Here is a 15139-nt window from a genome sequence, read left to right as displayed (position 1 = left end):
CAGGCTGTCCTGGGACTCTCTGTAGATCAGGCTGTCCTGGGACTCTCAGAGATCTGCCTGCTTCTGCCTCCTAAGCACTGGGATTAAAAGTATGTATCATCACATCCAGGTTTAAATTTAAAAATAATAATAAAAGAAAAAGTGTGCATTTTATTTCATATTAACTATACTTCAATAAAACAGTGCAAAAAAAGGAACGTAAGCAAATTTGTGAGAGACTTAAATTGCTGGAGGAGGAGGGAGAGGCAGCAAATGAGGATAAATGGATTTTAGGGTCTAATATGCTTAATTGGGGTCCCAAAAGTCAAAAGAAAAGCATTTTCAAAGGTCCATACTAGAAGCCCAAGGGGACGAAATTGCATCACCAAAATTCTGGAGAACAAAACAATAGACAAAGTAAAAATCTCTGCCTTTCGATATCCTTTACAGATAGGAAAAAGATTTTTTCAGATAAACAAAATGTGGGCGAGCTCTCCAAGAGCAATCTGCACCCAGAGAATTCCACACGGAGTTAAAGGCTGGGCGGGGGATGTCAATGACCCCAGAAATTCAACACGGGATCCAGAGCAAAGACGTTCCGGGAGCATTCAGAGAATAAGCAAAAGAGAAAAATTCTTTCCCTGGAACCAGATTCGGAAGGAAAGTCAGGAGCATGGCCCTGAAAGACACAGGCATCAGATCGCCAGCGTTAATATTGCTTGCCAGCTTGACAGGATGTAGACTCAGGTAGGAGGTCAGCCATCTTAGCAACTCGGGAAAACCCATCTTAAATGCGGACAACACCATCCATGCCTGGGGTCTTGGACTGTGTAAAAAAGTTAGCTAAGTTGAGCCTGAGGGTGAGCCAGCAAGCAGTGGCTTGCTGCCATGGATTCTGCTTCAGGCTCCTGCTGCTGCCCTGACTTCCCTCATGATGGACTGTGACCCGGTGTAAGCCGAATAAACCCTTTCCTCCCCTAGTTACTTTTGTCCAGAGTAGTTTATCACAGCAACAGGATGAAACTAGAACAGCCGGGATAATACAGACTCGGAGGCGAAGGATAAAAGCCTTGTAGTCACAGAGGGAGACGGTTGGTAACATTGTTAATACTATCTGGAGTCCAGGTGGAATCCATTGAGGACTGAGTGGTCTTACTGATAGGCAAGCCCCTGGTTTCCAGGAGTTACAGAGTGGGTATAAAGGCAACGAGGTTAAAGTCATCCTACTCAAGTCTATTCAAGAGACATCAAAACTGTTGTTCGCTCCCAAGTCGGCCTTCTTCCAAGGCTTCCCAGGGTCTGCAATTGGTGTTTACCACCAAGTAGTTCAAACTGGAAAGCAGGAGTGACTCACTTTTCTCATGCTTCCCCCCACCTCAACCCCACCCCTGGTCTCCCAGACCCATTCAGCCTGCAGCTGCGGCTGGTCCCAGTCCAGTGAGATGTCAGTCTGCTTTCTGTGGCTGTAATAAAATTCTTGGGACCAGATAGAAGTGAGGTTCACATAGCTGACAGTTTAGGAGGTTTGATGTCCTGGGGGCTTAGTGGTAGCCCTGGTGAGGGTCTCCTACAAGTGCCACATCAAGGCAGATGGTATAGCAGCAAAAACTCCGGTGAGAAGAGATTGTGACATGAGACAGGAGGCCTGAGACTGCTCCAAAAGAGCTACATCCTTCCTTCTGGGATCGCACTGCCGGGTGACCAGTCCTCTCCCACGTCATCCCACTGACGACCAGGCTTCTAACACATGCCCTTGAGGAACAAACAACATGCAAATCATAGGAGCAGGTTGTGTCTGACCATTCACATTGCTCCTGTCTCAATCCAAGGCCACCATTGTCCTGCCCCCCAGACACCTCAATAACCTCTCACTACACACAGTAACAGGGTGTTTCCATTCTGTGTCCAACCCGTGACCCGCAGGCCGCGTGCATCCCAGATAATTGTGAACATGGCCAAACGTATTTGTAAATGAATGACCGTTCATCTCAAGGTCAGGAGGTTGGATACCCTCACTCTAATTTATTATTTTAGGTCTTGGAGGGGATAGAATTCACAGCCACTGCGAAACTTAAAACCCTTCAATAGCTTCTCATTGCAGTGGGGGGGAGGGGATTTCAGTTCCTAATTAGCACATTTAAGCCCCACCCCATGACTCACCCCGTTCAGCTCTCTAATTGATACTTCTTCCCCTGCCTGTGCTGCTTGTGCTCCGCCCCTGCCTGCATCAGCTGCATGTGCCCCGCCCCTGCCTGTGCCCTGGCTTTCCACCTGGCCCCAAAGCACACCAAACTCCTGCCTCTCTCACCTTGGCCTCTGCACAGGCAGGTTCTTCCTCCAGGGTTTGCTAAGTTGGCAGTTCAAAATTTCCTCTTTGAATAGGTTTTCTCTGACCAAGGCAGTTGGTCTTTTGCATAGAGCACTAGCTGCTGCAAATCACCTTGCATATGAACTGACTTGTTTTTGTCTCTATGTGTGCGTACCTACATACACGAGCACAGTAACTCCACAAGCACAGAAACCTCTTCCCTCTTGTGAGTTGCTGAAACTCCCATGTCCGTTCCTGGACTCTACTTCAACTGTAAAGCTAAGTGGGACAGACACTGCGAGAGAAGTTGGGGGTTTTAAAAAGAAGTGCACATAAAAGCATTGTCACCTGACACTGAGCCCAACAGAAGTCAGATAGCATGAACTTCATACTTGCCGAGACTCTGTAGCTACTCCTGACGGCCTGGGAGGAGTTGGAGGGAGATGACAGAGACGGACAGAATGAACAGGGACAGATGTGGCAGGCAGCACCAAAGGAGGAGGTGCTGCATCACCTGACTGTCCAATAAGGCACACTGGAAAGGAACTCCCCTCCCCTGGGTCTTCCCAAGGGAGCTGCCTCTGTGCTGGAAGACTGGGGTTCAATCCTTGGGAACCATGGGATGGAAGGTCCCCTGAACACCTGGGATGGATGACATTCCAGGTGACATGCTGATCCCCGAGGGTAGAGGCTGGGGACTAGAGATTTGGGGTGTGTGTGATTCATGACAAACTGGTCAGTTTGGGAGTGTCTAGTATATCCCCCTCCCTGTCTTGATTCTATGTCTCCAGAGGCACTGAGACTGCCACTGGGGTTGGGTTCTCAGCCAGTGTGGCTCAGCCTCTCTGTGTGGCTGGCAGAGACAGGTGTGACTCTTCCCTCTGGGTGACCCCACTGCAATTATTACCGTGGCTAAAGATGTCTGTGACAAGTCACTGAATGCTCAGAGAACAGATAACATCAAGAAAATTTAATTCTTGAGTGCCTGCAAATTCCCTCTCCTCTTCTGTAGCTAAGGCTTTCCCCCCTATCTGTCGGTTAACAGGGTTATCAGCCCTCGTGAGGGACGGAGAGAATGGGCTGTGAATGGCAAGCAAGCACTAAATCCCAGCCCAGACTCGATGACAGAGGAATAATAAAAAGATTATAGATAATTCCTCCTCCCGAGTTATAGACGGAGAACAGGGATTCGGTGGCTGGAGAAAGGGCAGGGTGGGCCGCCTGTTCACCTCTCCTGTCAGGGCTAATGGAAGTGAGGAAGGACCAGAGAGCCTGTAGTTGGAGGTTGCAAATGAAATTATAGGATGCCCTGTGCGTTCGTTAGCTTCCTGCTGACCACAAGCTTACAGAAAGGAAAGTTTATTTTGGCTCACAGTTCTCGAAGTTTCTATCCACGGCTGATTGGCCTGACATTTTGGGGCCTGTCACATACTGTGATAGAAGTATAGTAGTCCATCCTTGAAGGAAGTCAGGACAGGAACTCACACAGGGCAGGAACCTGGAAGCAGGAGCTGACTCAGAGGCCATGGAGGGACGCTGCTTACTGACTTGCTTCCCAGGGTTTGCTCAACCTGTTTTTCTTATAGAATCCAGGACCAGCTGCCCAGGGGCAGCACCACCTACCATGGGCTAGGCCCTCTCCCATTGATCAGTGACTAAGAAAAGCTTGTGTCAAGTTGACATGAGACCAGCCTGCACGATCCCGTAATCCCTCTTGAGGACACAGTAAAGAACTATGCTTGCCCACACAGCTCTGCCTCTGACAGTTCCCACCGACTTCCACCCACACCACAGTGGGGCGCAAGCCTAGAACATATGCACACGGGGAACATTGCTAATCCATACTGTAGTACCCTGCTGAATTTGAATTCCAGATGAATATTCAGTATATGCCCCATATATCAATGCCATGATGGGATTGTAATTGGACAAGCACTGCATTGGTGTGTGTATGCACACGGAGAATCGGATGGCAACTTATAGGAGTCTATTCTCTCTCTCTCTCTCTCTCTCTCTCTCTCTCTCTCTCTCTCTCTCTCTCTCTCTCTCTTCCTTATGGGTTCTGGAGACCAAACTCAGATCGTCAGACTTGGCAGCAAGCTCCTTCACACACCGAACCATATTGCTGGCCTGTACTGTGTCTCTTGACTGCAGATGCAATGTGACCCGCTGCCTCCTCAGGTTCCTACCATCAGGACTTCTCCAGGACGGACGGCACCTGGAACCATGGGCCAGACTAAACTTTTCTCCCTTAAATTGCTCTGCTCTGGTGTTTTGTCTCCATGAGGAAAGCAGTTAATACAATTACACTTAAACCAAGTAATTACTGCTGGGCAGTGATGGCGCACGCCTTTAATCCCAGCACTTGGGAGGCAGAGGCAGGCGGATTTCTGAGTTCAAGGCCAGCCTGGTCTACAGAGTGAGTTCCAGGATAGCCAAAGCTATACAGAGAAACCCTGTCTCAAAAAAACAAACAAACAAAAAACACCTAAGTAATTACTGTTTTCTGAAATTAAATTTCAACTGAATAAATCCTTTACTTAATGTGGCAAAGCTATCTCCAGAAAATGCTAGAAGGGAAGATCCCAAAAATAGATTAAGTCATCAAACAAAAGAAACTTCCTGATTATCTATAGGGTGGCTAAGTGGGAGCCGAACACTTTAGGGTCGTTGTGAATATGGGACACTGGAGATGAGTGTCCTTCCATTTACTGAAAGCGAGAGCCCAGGTATGGGGCTCACAGTAGAAGCCCAGTGTATGTGAGGTTAAGGTGGGAGATCACAAGTTCAAGATCCTTCTCTGATACATAAGTAGTTCAAGTTCCGCCTGGGTTATACGAGACCCTACCACAGAAAAATAGAAATAAAAATAAAAACAAATAATAAAAAAGCAAGTGATTGACAACAGTTGCATATGTGTGCGTTCTGTATGTGCATTCATGATAGCTTTTGTGTGTGCATAAAATAGACGTGTCCATCCATAGTTACAAAAACAAAGGTCTGGGGGACTGGAAAGATGGCTCAGTGGTTAATAGCATTGACTGCTCTTCCAGGGGTCCTGAGTTCAATTCCCAGCAACCACATGGTGGCTCACAACTATCTGTGATCTTCTGGTGTGTCAGAAGACAGCTACAGTGTGTATACACATACACACACACACACACACACACACACACACACACATATATATATATATATATATATTTAAAATTTTTAAATATAAAAAAGGTCTGGAGAGATGGCTCAGTGGTTAAGAGCACTGGCTGCCCTTGCAGAGGACCCAGGCAGGTTGGTTCCCAGAACTCAAATAGCAACTCACAACCCTCTGTAACTCCTGTTCCAGGAGATCTGGTGCCTTCTCTGACATCCTCAGGTGTGCAGATGGTGCATATACATACATGTATAAAAAGAAACCTCACACATAAAATGAATCTTTAGAAATGCATAACGCTCGTGTTAACATAAGTTTTGCTTTGCTCCTAAGTTACAGGTTGCTTCGCAAAGCTCCAGGTCCTGAATGACAGTGGCTTTTCGACACTTACTCTGGTTCCAAGAGTATGTTGATGTGTGTTTTTTAACTTATAAATTTGTACAGCCCTTGGTCCCCATTATTTTGCCCCATAGCACATCAGGAGTTTTTTGGAGGGGAGAAAGGAAAACAGCCAATGCTAGAAACACATACATTCCCCCAGCCCGTGGTGTATGGACGTTATCTCCCCATTTGTCACAGCCACTTTCCGAGGATCCGCCACACAAAATATCGTGGGCCCAAGAGAGGACAGGCCCAAAGCATCCCTGAGTCATTATTTATTTTGTCTGAGTGGTGATAAAAACCAGGTCATTCTCAATCACAGAAACACAGACCTGGGCATCATGAAACAAACCTTATGTTCCACTTACGTAACACCTACCAGCTTCGTTTTCTTTCCCAAGCAAAGGAGGGACTGCAAGGATTCCTCTGCCCAAGTGAGCACTGCAGCTCAGTTAACATCTACAAACCTGAGGAAAACGGAGACATCTCAATAGTGTCCATATACACATACACACACACAGCCCTGCACGCCGTGGGCTTGTGCACACAGCCTCTGTATGAAAATTTCAAAAACCAGAAAATGTCAGCAGGTAGTTTAGCCCTAACCACAGCTCTGCAAAGGAAGGGAGAGAAGTAAAGCCACAACCTGCAGGAGGAGAGCTGATGGGCCATGGCTGTGGGTACTGCCGTGGGGAAGCCTACCAAGCTTAAAACAACAACAACAACAAACTATTAATTTACAACCTGAGCCAACAGCCTACTGCAGGCTGACTCCACACCTAGATGTCTCCAGCCAAAAGATCCTAAAAGGAGAGGGAATCTTGGAAGGGACACGACACAGACCCAGATGGCGCACATCTGGCTAAGAACTAGGATGAGAAAGAAATCAACCTCTCCTATCTACAGACAGGTGTTGGGGTTTCCCAGGATACCAGCTTATGAAGGGCAAGCGGATGGCTGTGTAGAAGAACAACAAGGACCCCTGAGAAAAAATTCAGGTCATGTGAACCAACAGGTGGAGGGGCCTAGGCTGCTGCCCACCACTTGATAACATAATTTCAAAGACATTTAAAATATTTAGATTATTGTAACCAAGACGTTTTTAATAAGGCACCAAACAGCAGGCACCAGGTTGAAATCAATTAGACTCCACTGCTAAATTATACGGGAGAAATTTCCAGCAGAATGGCTCTGAGGTAGGAACCACAGGTATATATGCACGCCAGACGCAATTAAGAACCAAATAGATATTGCCTCCTCATTTACGTGGGAGAGGAAAGAAAAAAAAAAGGCCAGGTGTTCCTAAATTCAGGGCAACGGTTAAAAAGAAACAAAACAAAAACGGAAGGTACGACAGCTTCTGTAGACCACAAAGGGCGAAGGCAACCATTTTTGGAGGTTTCCTGAGCACACATAAGTCAGCAAGTGGGTCCACCAGCGGCTTCCCTCCGAGGACCGGGGAGATGGGCCTGGGCGCAGGGTGGCTTTACAATAGATTCCAAACCAGGGGAAGGAGCGCAGACATCCCCGGTTCCTGGCCACCCAGAACCCGGGCTATAAGGGTCTTATGTGTGTGGTGCGGCCCTGTCGGATGCCAACCCGGCACATACATGTACACACACACACACACACACACACACGCACGCACGCACGCGCGCGGATGCACCAATACCCCCCTCACTCTTACACTCGTACACACACACCACAAACCCACTCACACACACCACACTCCCACTCATATACCACACCACACTCTCACAAAACCCGAATTCTCACACATCCTACACACGCTGGTATACACACACCAAACCAACTCACATACACACACCCACACACACGTACATACACACCACATCCACTCAAGCACCCACCCACACACACACACACACCATCATAACACATTCGAACACACCCACACTCACACCTTATAGCCTCGTACACAACCCCATACAGCCACTCATACACAAACACTACACACTCGTACACACACACTGTACACACACACACACTGTACACACACACACTGTATACACACACACACATACCCGTACATACACACCACACCCACTCAAGCACCCACACACACACACATACACCATCATAACACATTCGAACACACCCACACTCACACCTTAGAGCCTCGTACACAACCCCATACAGCCACTCATACACAAACAGTACAACACTACACACTCATACACACACACACCGTACACACACTGTACTCGTGTACACACACACACACACACACACACACACACACACACACACACACACACGCTGTGAGCCTGAGCCTGGCTCAGAAGCACGCGCAAGGTTCCCAGCCTCCTCCCAGCCTCCGCCGTCGGCCGCGCGGGGGCGCAGTGCGCAGGCGCATCCCGAGGGCTGCCGTGCGGCTCCGGGCCGCCAGGGGCCGCTGTGGCGTGGGCGGGAGGCGCGCAGGGCGTGCCGCGCAGCGCGGACCCTCTTTACCACGGCCTCGCCGGTTTGGCGGGGTGAAAGGTTGCGAAGATGGCGACGGCCTTGAGCGAGGAGGAGCTGGACAATGAAGACTATTACTCACTGCTGAACGTGCGCAGGGAGGTGAGGCCCGTGGCGCGGCGTCGGCGGGGCTGAGGCCGGGCTCCGTGGCTCTGGACAGTCGGACGGGCGGCTGTGGCCTCGCAGCCGCCCCGACAGGGCCACGGCCGGGCCCGGAGCCCGCGTGACCCCGCCGCCGTGCGCGCCCGCCAGCCGTCGAGCTGCCCCTACCGCCGCGACCCTCGCGCCCTGGCGCGGGTCCAGCGTCCGCCCCGCGCTCCGCATCCTGTGCGTGGCGTGCACCGTGCCCAGGCCGGGCTCGGACCCACGCAGTCGCCGGAGGGGGACGAGGGCCCCGGGGAAGCCGCTGCAGTGGGGTACTCGGTCCCCGCGACTCTGCCCCACGCTCCCCCTACACACTCCTGCCCTAGTCTAGGGGTTAGGGTCGTCAGCCTGAGCCAGCAGGTGGGCGAACAGAGCCCGGGACACCAAGGTCAAGGCCACATGGGAGTCTCTCCAGAGCTCAGTCGGACCCCTCCATCTCTGGTGCTCCCGAAGCTGAGTCTACCCTCACAGGCTAGCGTTTCCTGCCCTCCTTCGATCCCGTAAGCCTTCGCCCAGAAGTTAGAGAGCAGGACCTCCCCCAGCCTCGACTCAAGGGGCCGTGGATGAGCGAGAAGTGCTAGGCCAGAGACGCACCGGCGCTCTGACCGGACTTCAGCCTCCAGGTCAAGTGGATTCACGAGGTCTCCTCGAGAATAAAAAGTCACCCGAGAGGCCCCCCCCCCGTCTGGCACGTGTATATCTCTCATATGTTCTTATTCTCCATGGCTAGTCCGCACTTGAGCTCCGTCAGAGAAGGGTTTCCGGAAAGGCTTCCAAGGTCGGGTCACAGGGTGCATTCGTGACATCTGGCTGCCGGGTCCAGGCTGTCGGCCCTGCCAAGACAAGTCCCACTCCTGTCTTTTAGATTTTCTGGTAGTGACCGAGCAGTGCTATCCTCAGCAAAGCTAGCCCAGTTGCCAGTAAAAGTTGGTCTATGTGCTAATAACCAGCATCTTTCTGAGTGTTTGTTTTGTGCACAGCCACCTGCTGAAAGAACTGTGTCCAAGTCTCTTTAAATTGTGATAGCCACCCTCATAGCAATCCAGTATTCATAACCGAGGGGGAAAAGCAGGTGCAATTCGTCCCTGAGCCATCTGACTCCAGAAACCCAGCTCTTGAACTCCGCTGCTGCCTCAGTTTACCACTCCACACACAGCAAAGCTCTTTGTCCCAATACTGCCCTCTATCAGCCACAGCTCACTACAGAAACTCCCCAGGAAGTGTTTCCTGCACTCTTGGTCTTGTTAAACTGCAGCGTGGCACCTGCGGATTCTCATTCTGGATTTATAGCTGAAGGGCACTCAGATTTGAGCAAATTGTTTCTTTGACTCTTAGTCACTTAGTTGAATGAAGCTATACATTTTCCCCTGGATTGTTTTTTGTTTTTGTTTCCTGACACAGGGTCTCACTCTTTTGTACTGGCAAGAACTCACTGCACAGACCAGGCTAGCCTTGAACTCACAAAGATCTGGCTGCCTCTGCCTCTCAAATGCTGGAATAAAGGCAAGAGCCACAATGCCCAGACATTTCCTGGTTCTTGTGGAAGCAGAGTGGTAAAAGGAGCCGACCTTTCTGTGATGGGATTGTTGTTTTCTTTTGTTTTAAATCTCTGAGTCCTGACTAGTCTGAGTTGTTAGCCACTGAGCAGCCATTTACCTGTGTGCCAGAGCTACCAAGCCTGTGCAGCTGCAGGCGTTCAGAGGACATGTGACCCCTCTGAGATATTAGGGCCTTTCATTGCTATTGCACTGGGATAGTAGCCAAAGAAATACTTCTTTTAAAGGAATGCTTTACTTCTGCCAATGAGTGCGGGCACTCCCTGCATTTATAACTAGATGAAGTCTCACCAGACTGTCTCGGGCTGTTCTTGTCAACACATTCGGTGTTGTGTGCCACCATGTCTGTCTGCTTGCTGACCTTGCAGCTGCTGCATCTACTGGAAAGAAAGCTTTGAAGATGATGACATGGGTATTTACTAGAGGCTTCTGTTTGCTTTTTTTTTTTCAAAACTGAAGTTGAAATAGCATGCGTTAGCCAGAGAACAAAACAGAAGAAACCTTCGTTCTTGTGCTCACACGTGAGAGTGTGTGTTTGTCTTGTGCGTTAGCATGTCTGAGCAGCTGCTGCATCTGCTGTCTGTCCTGACCCTGGTTGAGTTACTGTAGGAATCCACTCCTCTTCCCACCAGCGCTCGGAAGCACCTTCACAGGGCATCTTCAAAATGATCAGTGTTCCACCAAGTTCAGTCTTTTCCCTAGAAAAGTTGCAAGTGGAAGCAACTCCGCAGAACCAGGACATTCTGTTTACAGGCTGTAAGCACTGCGCTGGGCTGTAGCTCCGTCCGTAGAATGTTTGTCTAACACGCATGAAACCATGATCCATTCCAGGTACTGCATTTACTGAATAAACTGGGCCTGGTGGCACTCGGTAAGTGGAAGCAGGAGGTTTAGACATTTAAGGTCATCCTCGGCTACCCAATTAGTTTGAGGCCAGCCTGGGCTACATGAGACCACGTCTCAAAAAGGTAAAGAAAGTTAGATGCAGAAGAGAATTAAATAAATAAAGTAATAAATGCCAGAAATCTCCTAAGAATGTCCCTTCTCAGGTTTTAAACTGCACAGTATCACTCTGAGTTTCTGTTTCAGAATGTAGCCAGGACCACCAAATCCTGCCATAAACAAAACCCATTGTCCCCTTTCTGCACTGTTGTGGAGTTTCTGTTACTAGAGGGGCACCCTTACCCTCAGGGTTGATTGACCCTAGTGGAGCTCACCAGAACCAGGTTGGCTGTGTGCTTTTGTGGTGTTAAGATGCCTGATCAGGACTAAAATCCAACTCATCTGATTTCTGGGGTAATTTTTCCAAATTATTTGGAACAAGAATTCCTTGACAGGAAATTAGTGTTAAGTTTATTGCTTGTTAGGCTTTTTTTTTTTTTTTTCAAGACAGGGTTTCTCTGTGTAGTCCTGGCTGTCCTGGAACTCACTCTGTAGACCAGGCTGGCCTCAAACTCAGAAATCCTCCTGCCTCTGCCTCCCAAGTGCTGGGATTAAAGGCGTGCGTCACCACCGCCTGGCGATTGTTACACTTTTAATAGACTCTTTTAGATTTGTCTGGGTGCTATGCATGAGTGTGACTATGTGCACCGTATGCCTTCCTGTGGATACTGTGAGCTGTTGGGAGTGTTGGGAACTGACCCTTGGCATCTGAAAGAATAGCAAGTGTGCTTAACCACTGAGCTGTTTCTGTGGCCCCTTTTTGTAGAATTCTTAACCTGATATCATTTAAACCTAGTTTATTCATAAATAATCCGATCTGGTTTCTTCTTTATCACTCTCATGTTACACTTTAAAGAATTTCATTTTAGCAATGCATTCTGAAGCAGTAAGATTGTCACGAGTCCATGATATCAAGACCAGCCAGGTCTACATTAAAAAACAAAAACAAAAAATCCTGTCTAAAGAAACCTGACTGGTCTTAATGTGGTTTTTTGATCAGCCAACCTCTTTTTCAAGGCTGTTGGAAGGGTTGGAGTTCTGCTGTTGGTTTTCATTTGTTCGTTTTTGTATTGTGTCACTTATGTCTGTGGTACTTTGTGTGAAGGTGGGAGGGCACCTTCTGTGATGTGAGTCTCTCTTCATGAGGTCAGTAAGGAGTCTAGGGTTGACCCTCTGGCGTTTTCCATGGACACATGTTCAAAGCGTGACATTTGTGGCAGTGATTGTGAGTCAGTGCTTGCCCTGGACATGGTTGGGCCTGACTAGCCACAACCAGAATTGTCAGCCTGTAAGCCTGGAGGCTCAGGGCCGGGAATGCAGCCCATTCTGCCTGGACCTAGCCTTAGCAAGTTCTTAGCAGTGGAGACACCAGTGCTGGAGAGAAGGCTTTTGTCCCTGTGCTGCTTCTGTTGGGAGATGAGCTGCCTGCCCGTTTTCATTTTCATGTAATTACATGTAGTGCTTATTGTATGTGTGAATGTGCATCATGTAATTACATGTATGGGAGTCAGTTCTATCCTCTTGTTGTGTGGGAACTCAGGGCATCAGGCTTGGCAGCACGCTCCTTTACCCACCAAGCCAGCTTACATGCCAGTCTTTCTTTCTTTCTTTCTTTCTTTCTTTCTTTCTTTCTTTTTTCCTTTTTTTTTTTTTTGGTTTTTGGTTTTTGGTTTTTCGAGACAGGGTTTCTCTGCGTAGCCCTGGCTGTCCTGGAACTCACTCTGTAGACCAGGCTGGCCTCGAACTCAGAAATCACCTGCCTCTGCCTCTCAAGTGCTGGGATTAAAGGTGTGCGCCACCACTGCCCGGCCAGTCTTGTTTTCTTTGACACAGAAATGTAGCTAACAGTGTGGTAGCACATGTTCTTAACTCCAAGACTCCAGAAACGGGCCAGCCAGAAAGAAAGGAAAGAGAGAGAGAAAGAAGAAAACAGTGGTGTGTTAAGTACTTACTGTCAGCTAGGGTTATTCACATTGCCGTTTGGGGAGAATGTATGTAAAACGCTAGACATGAGTAGCTATCCAGTTGATGGGGGTGAGGTTCTTCTTATTGTGAAAATAGACACATAGCGTGGTGAAGCATGCCTGTAATTCTAGCACTTGGAAGGTAAACTCAAGGTCGGAAGTTCAAAGTCCACATCGGCTATATAGCGAGTTTGAGGATACCCTGGGCCAAAAGACAAACCAAAAAAAATGTGTGTGTGGACAGCCTTAGTCTGCCTTTCACTGACTTTGCTCATCTGGTGTGCCATAGGGAATCTGTGCTGGGGACAGGACTCAGTGAGAGAGGTGCCGTGTGCACACAGACCTGGGCTGCATCTTCAGTGCCACAGGAAGAGAGAGTGTGTCAGAATGTGTGCATTAGGTTATGTGTGCCCAAAGTTTTCCATGCTCCTTGTCCAAAGAGCTGAGCTTATTCTTGCTAAAAGGTATTGCTGTCCTTCAGGTTGTTGCTTCCTGCAGAGTTGACTTAGGGTGGGGGCTCTGCTGGAAGATGTACCACAGAGTGGAAACTAGAAATTGGAGATAGAAATGGGGGGGGAGGGACACAAAAATGCTCCAAAGAGAGAGGCAGGACTAAGGGAAGGGAGGAGCATGAGGTGGCCAGGGTGAGCAGGAGGCGGGTTGAGAGAGGTGGCCTGTGGAGGGGAGAGCCATGGAGGATGCTTGGCCAGGTTCGATGTCATCTCAATGTAATTAGCCAACAATACAAAGTTAAATTTACTTCGTTAATGAACCATAAGCCAGTTAATACCTTCTTGCTTTGGGCATTTCAGTAATAGCTTCTTGAAATTTTTATGCTCTGGTTTTGCATGACCCAGACAAATACTTTCCTTTTCTCTCAGATTTCAATTGAAAGCTTTAGTGTTTATTGTAAATTTGGTAATAAAACAATAGAGAAGAAAATGTGGGCTGGTACTTTGCTTAGCTATGGAGCTGGACTTTTACTATTAACTGTCTGTTTTAAGTTTGTTTATTTCATTTATAGCTTTCTTGTTCAAATAAGGATTTAAAACAACAGACTAATATGCTGTACCTGTTTCAAAGAGGAGCCAGGCACAGATCTCTGGCCGGGAGAGCCAGCTGCTGGGCATGTTGCCGTTAGGACGCACCATGAGTCCACTCTGAAAGGAACAGCCACCTTTGAATCTCCTGAACTGTGAGAGCTACTCGTCTGTATGAGGAGTATACAGTGTTCCTTCCCTGGTGTGTAGAAGCCAGAGAACTCTCCCGAAGGGAAATGCCAAGCTGAAGGAGACAGACTCCTAGCAGTGTGCCTGAGTGGGCAGGAGGGGCAGATACATACAGAGGGGATTAAGTTCCTGTGAGGAGATAGGATCTGAACTGTCTATGTTGATGTAGCCCAGAGATTCCTTCCATGGGAAATCTGGAGCATGTTTCAAAAGACCGGTCCTCTTCATTTGCTCTGGTGCCTCAAGGGCACTAGATAAACATGTAGGCATGAACAAAAAGTAATGAAATCCAAGGTGTGTCACAGTAGAGAGTAGTGTGAGATGTGTGACTTGACCCCTGAACTTGGTGACAGAACTCAGACACAGAGATGGTGGTGTAGCCCAGCATCCTAAACATTGAGTTCCTCCGTGCATTTGTTGGTGATGTCCACAGATTGTAATAAGGCCTCAAAGGGTGGCATGAAAGCCAGCTTTACTGAAGATAGTCTCCCACGTGGGATCAAATATGATATAAGGCAGCCTCAACTGAAGAGAGGGGTAACCTGCCCAGTCTGAACCTGTTTCTTCATCCTTAAAATCAGACAGTTCTATTGTCTGCTAGGCTGAAGTGTGGTCCATATCTGATACTTCTGTAGAGACGGGAATATGGTTCTCTGCACATGCCTGTCTGCCTGACTTCTTTCGGGGTGGGCAATAGAAATGAGGAGTTGGGTGTGGTGTCACTAGATGGTGGAGAGCTGGCTGGATGTAGTATACACCTGTGTTACCAACACTTGAGCCCGACTGCAAGGACTGCTCTGAGTATAACCAGCATGTCTGTATAGTAAGACTTCATCAAAAAAGAAAAGAACAGATTGTCTCAAATAAAAGTGTGTGTGTGTGTGTCCGTGTGTGTCTGTCTGTCGTGTTGTAATTAGCTGCTTAAATATGTGGAGGAGTCCCTGGCAGTTCCCTCTCTGTGTATTTCCTTGAGTGGGCAGGCAGTTCATTTGGACACCCCGTCC

At 48.5% G+C, this 15139-nt stretch overlaps 1 protein-coding gene across 1 annotated transcript in view; it reads left to right on the top strand.

The window, feature by feature from the left end:
• Positions 1-8297: 8297 nt before the first annotated feature.
• Dnajc11 (DnaJ heat shock protein family (Hsp40) member C11) overlaps positions 8298-15139 on the top strand; it is a 39485-nt gene continuing 32643 nt past the window's right edge. Inside the window, exon 1 of the mRNA XM_028757927.1 lies at positions 8298-8402. Within this exon, the coding sequence (XP_028613760.1) occupies positions 8331-8402 (72 nt within the window). The 5' untranslated portion in view covers positions 8298-8330. The remainder of the gene's footprint in view (positions 8403-15139) is intronic.

Source organism: Grammomys surdaster, unplaced genomic scaffold (assembly GCF_004785775.1).
Source record: "Grammomys surdaster isolate TR1022 unplaced genomic scaffold, NIH_TR_1.0 126185, whole genome shotgun sequence".
Taxonomy (NCBI): Eukaryota; Metazoa; Chordata; class Mammalia; order Rodentia; family Muridae; genus Grammomys; species Grammomys surdaster.
This window is presented reverse-complemented; position numbering and strand designations above follow the sequence as displayed.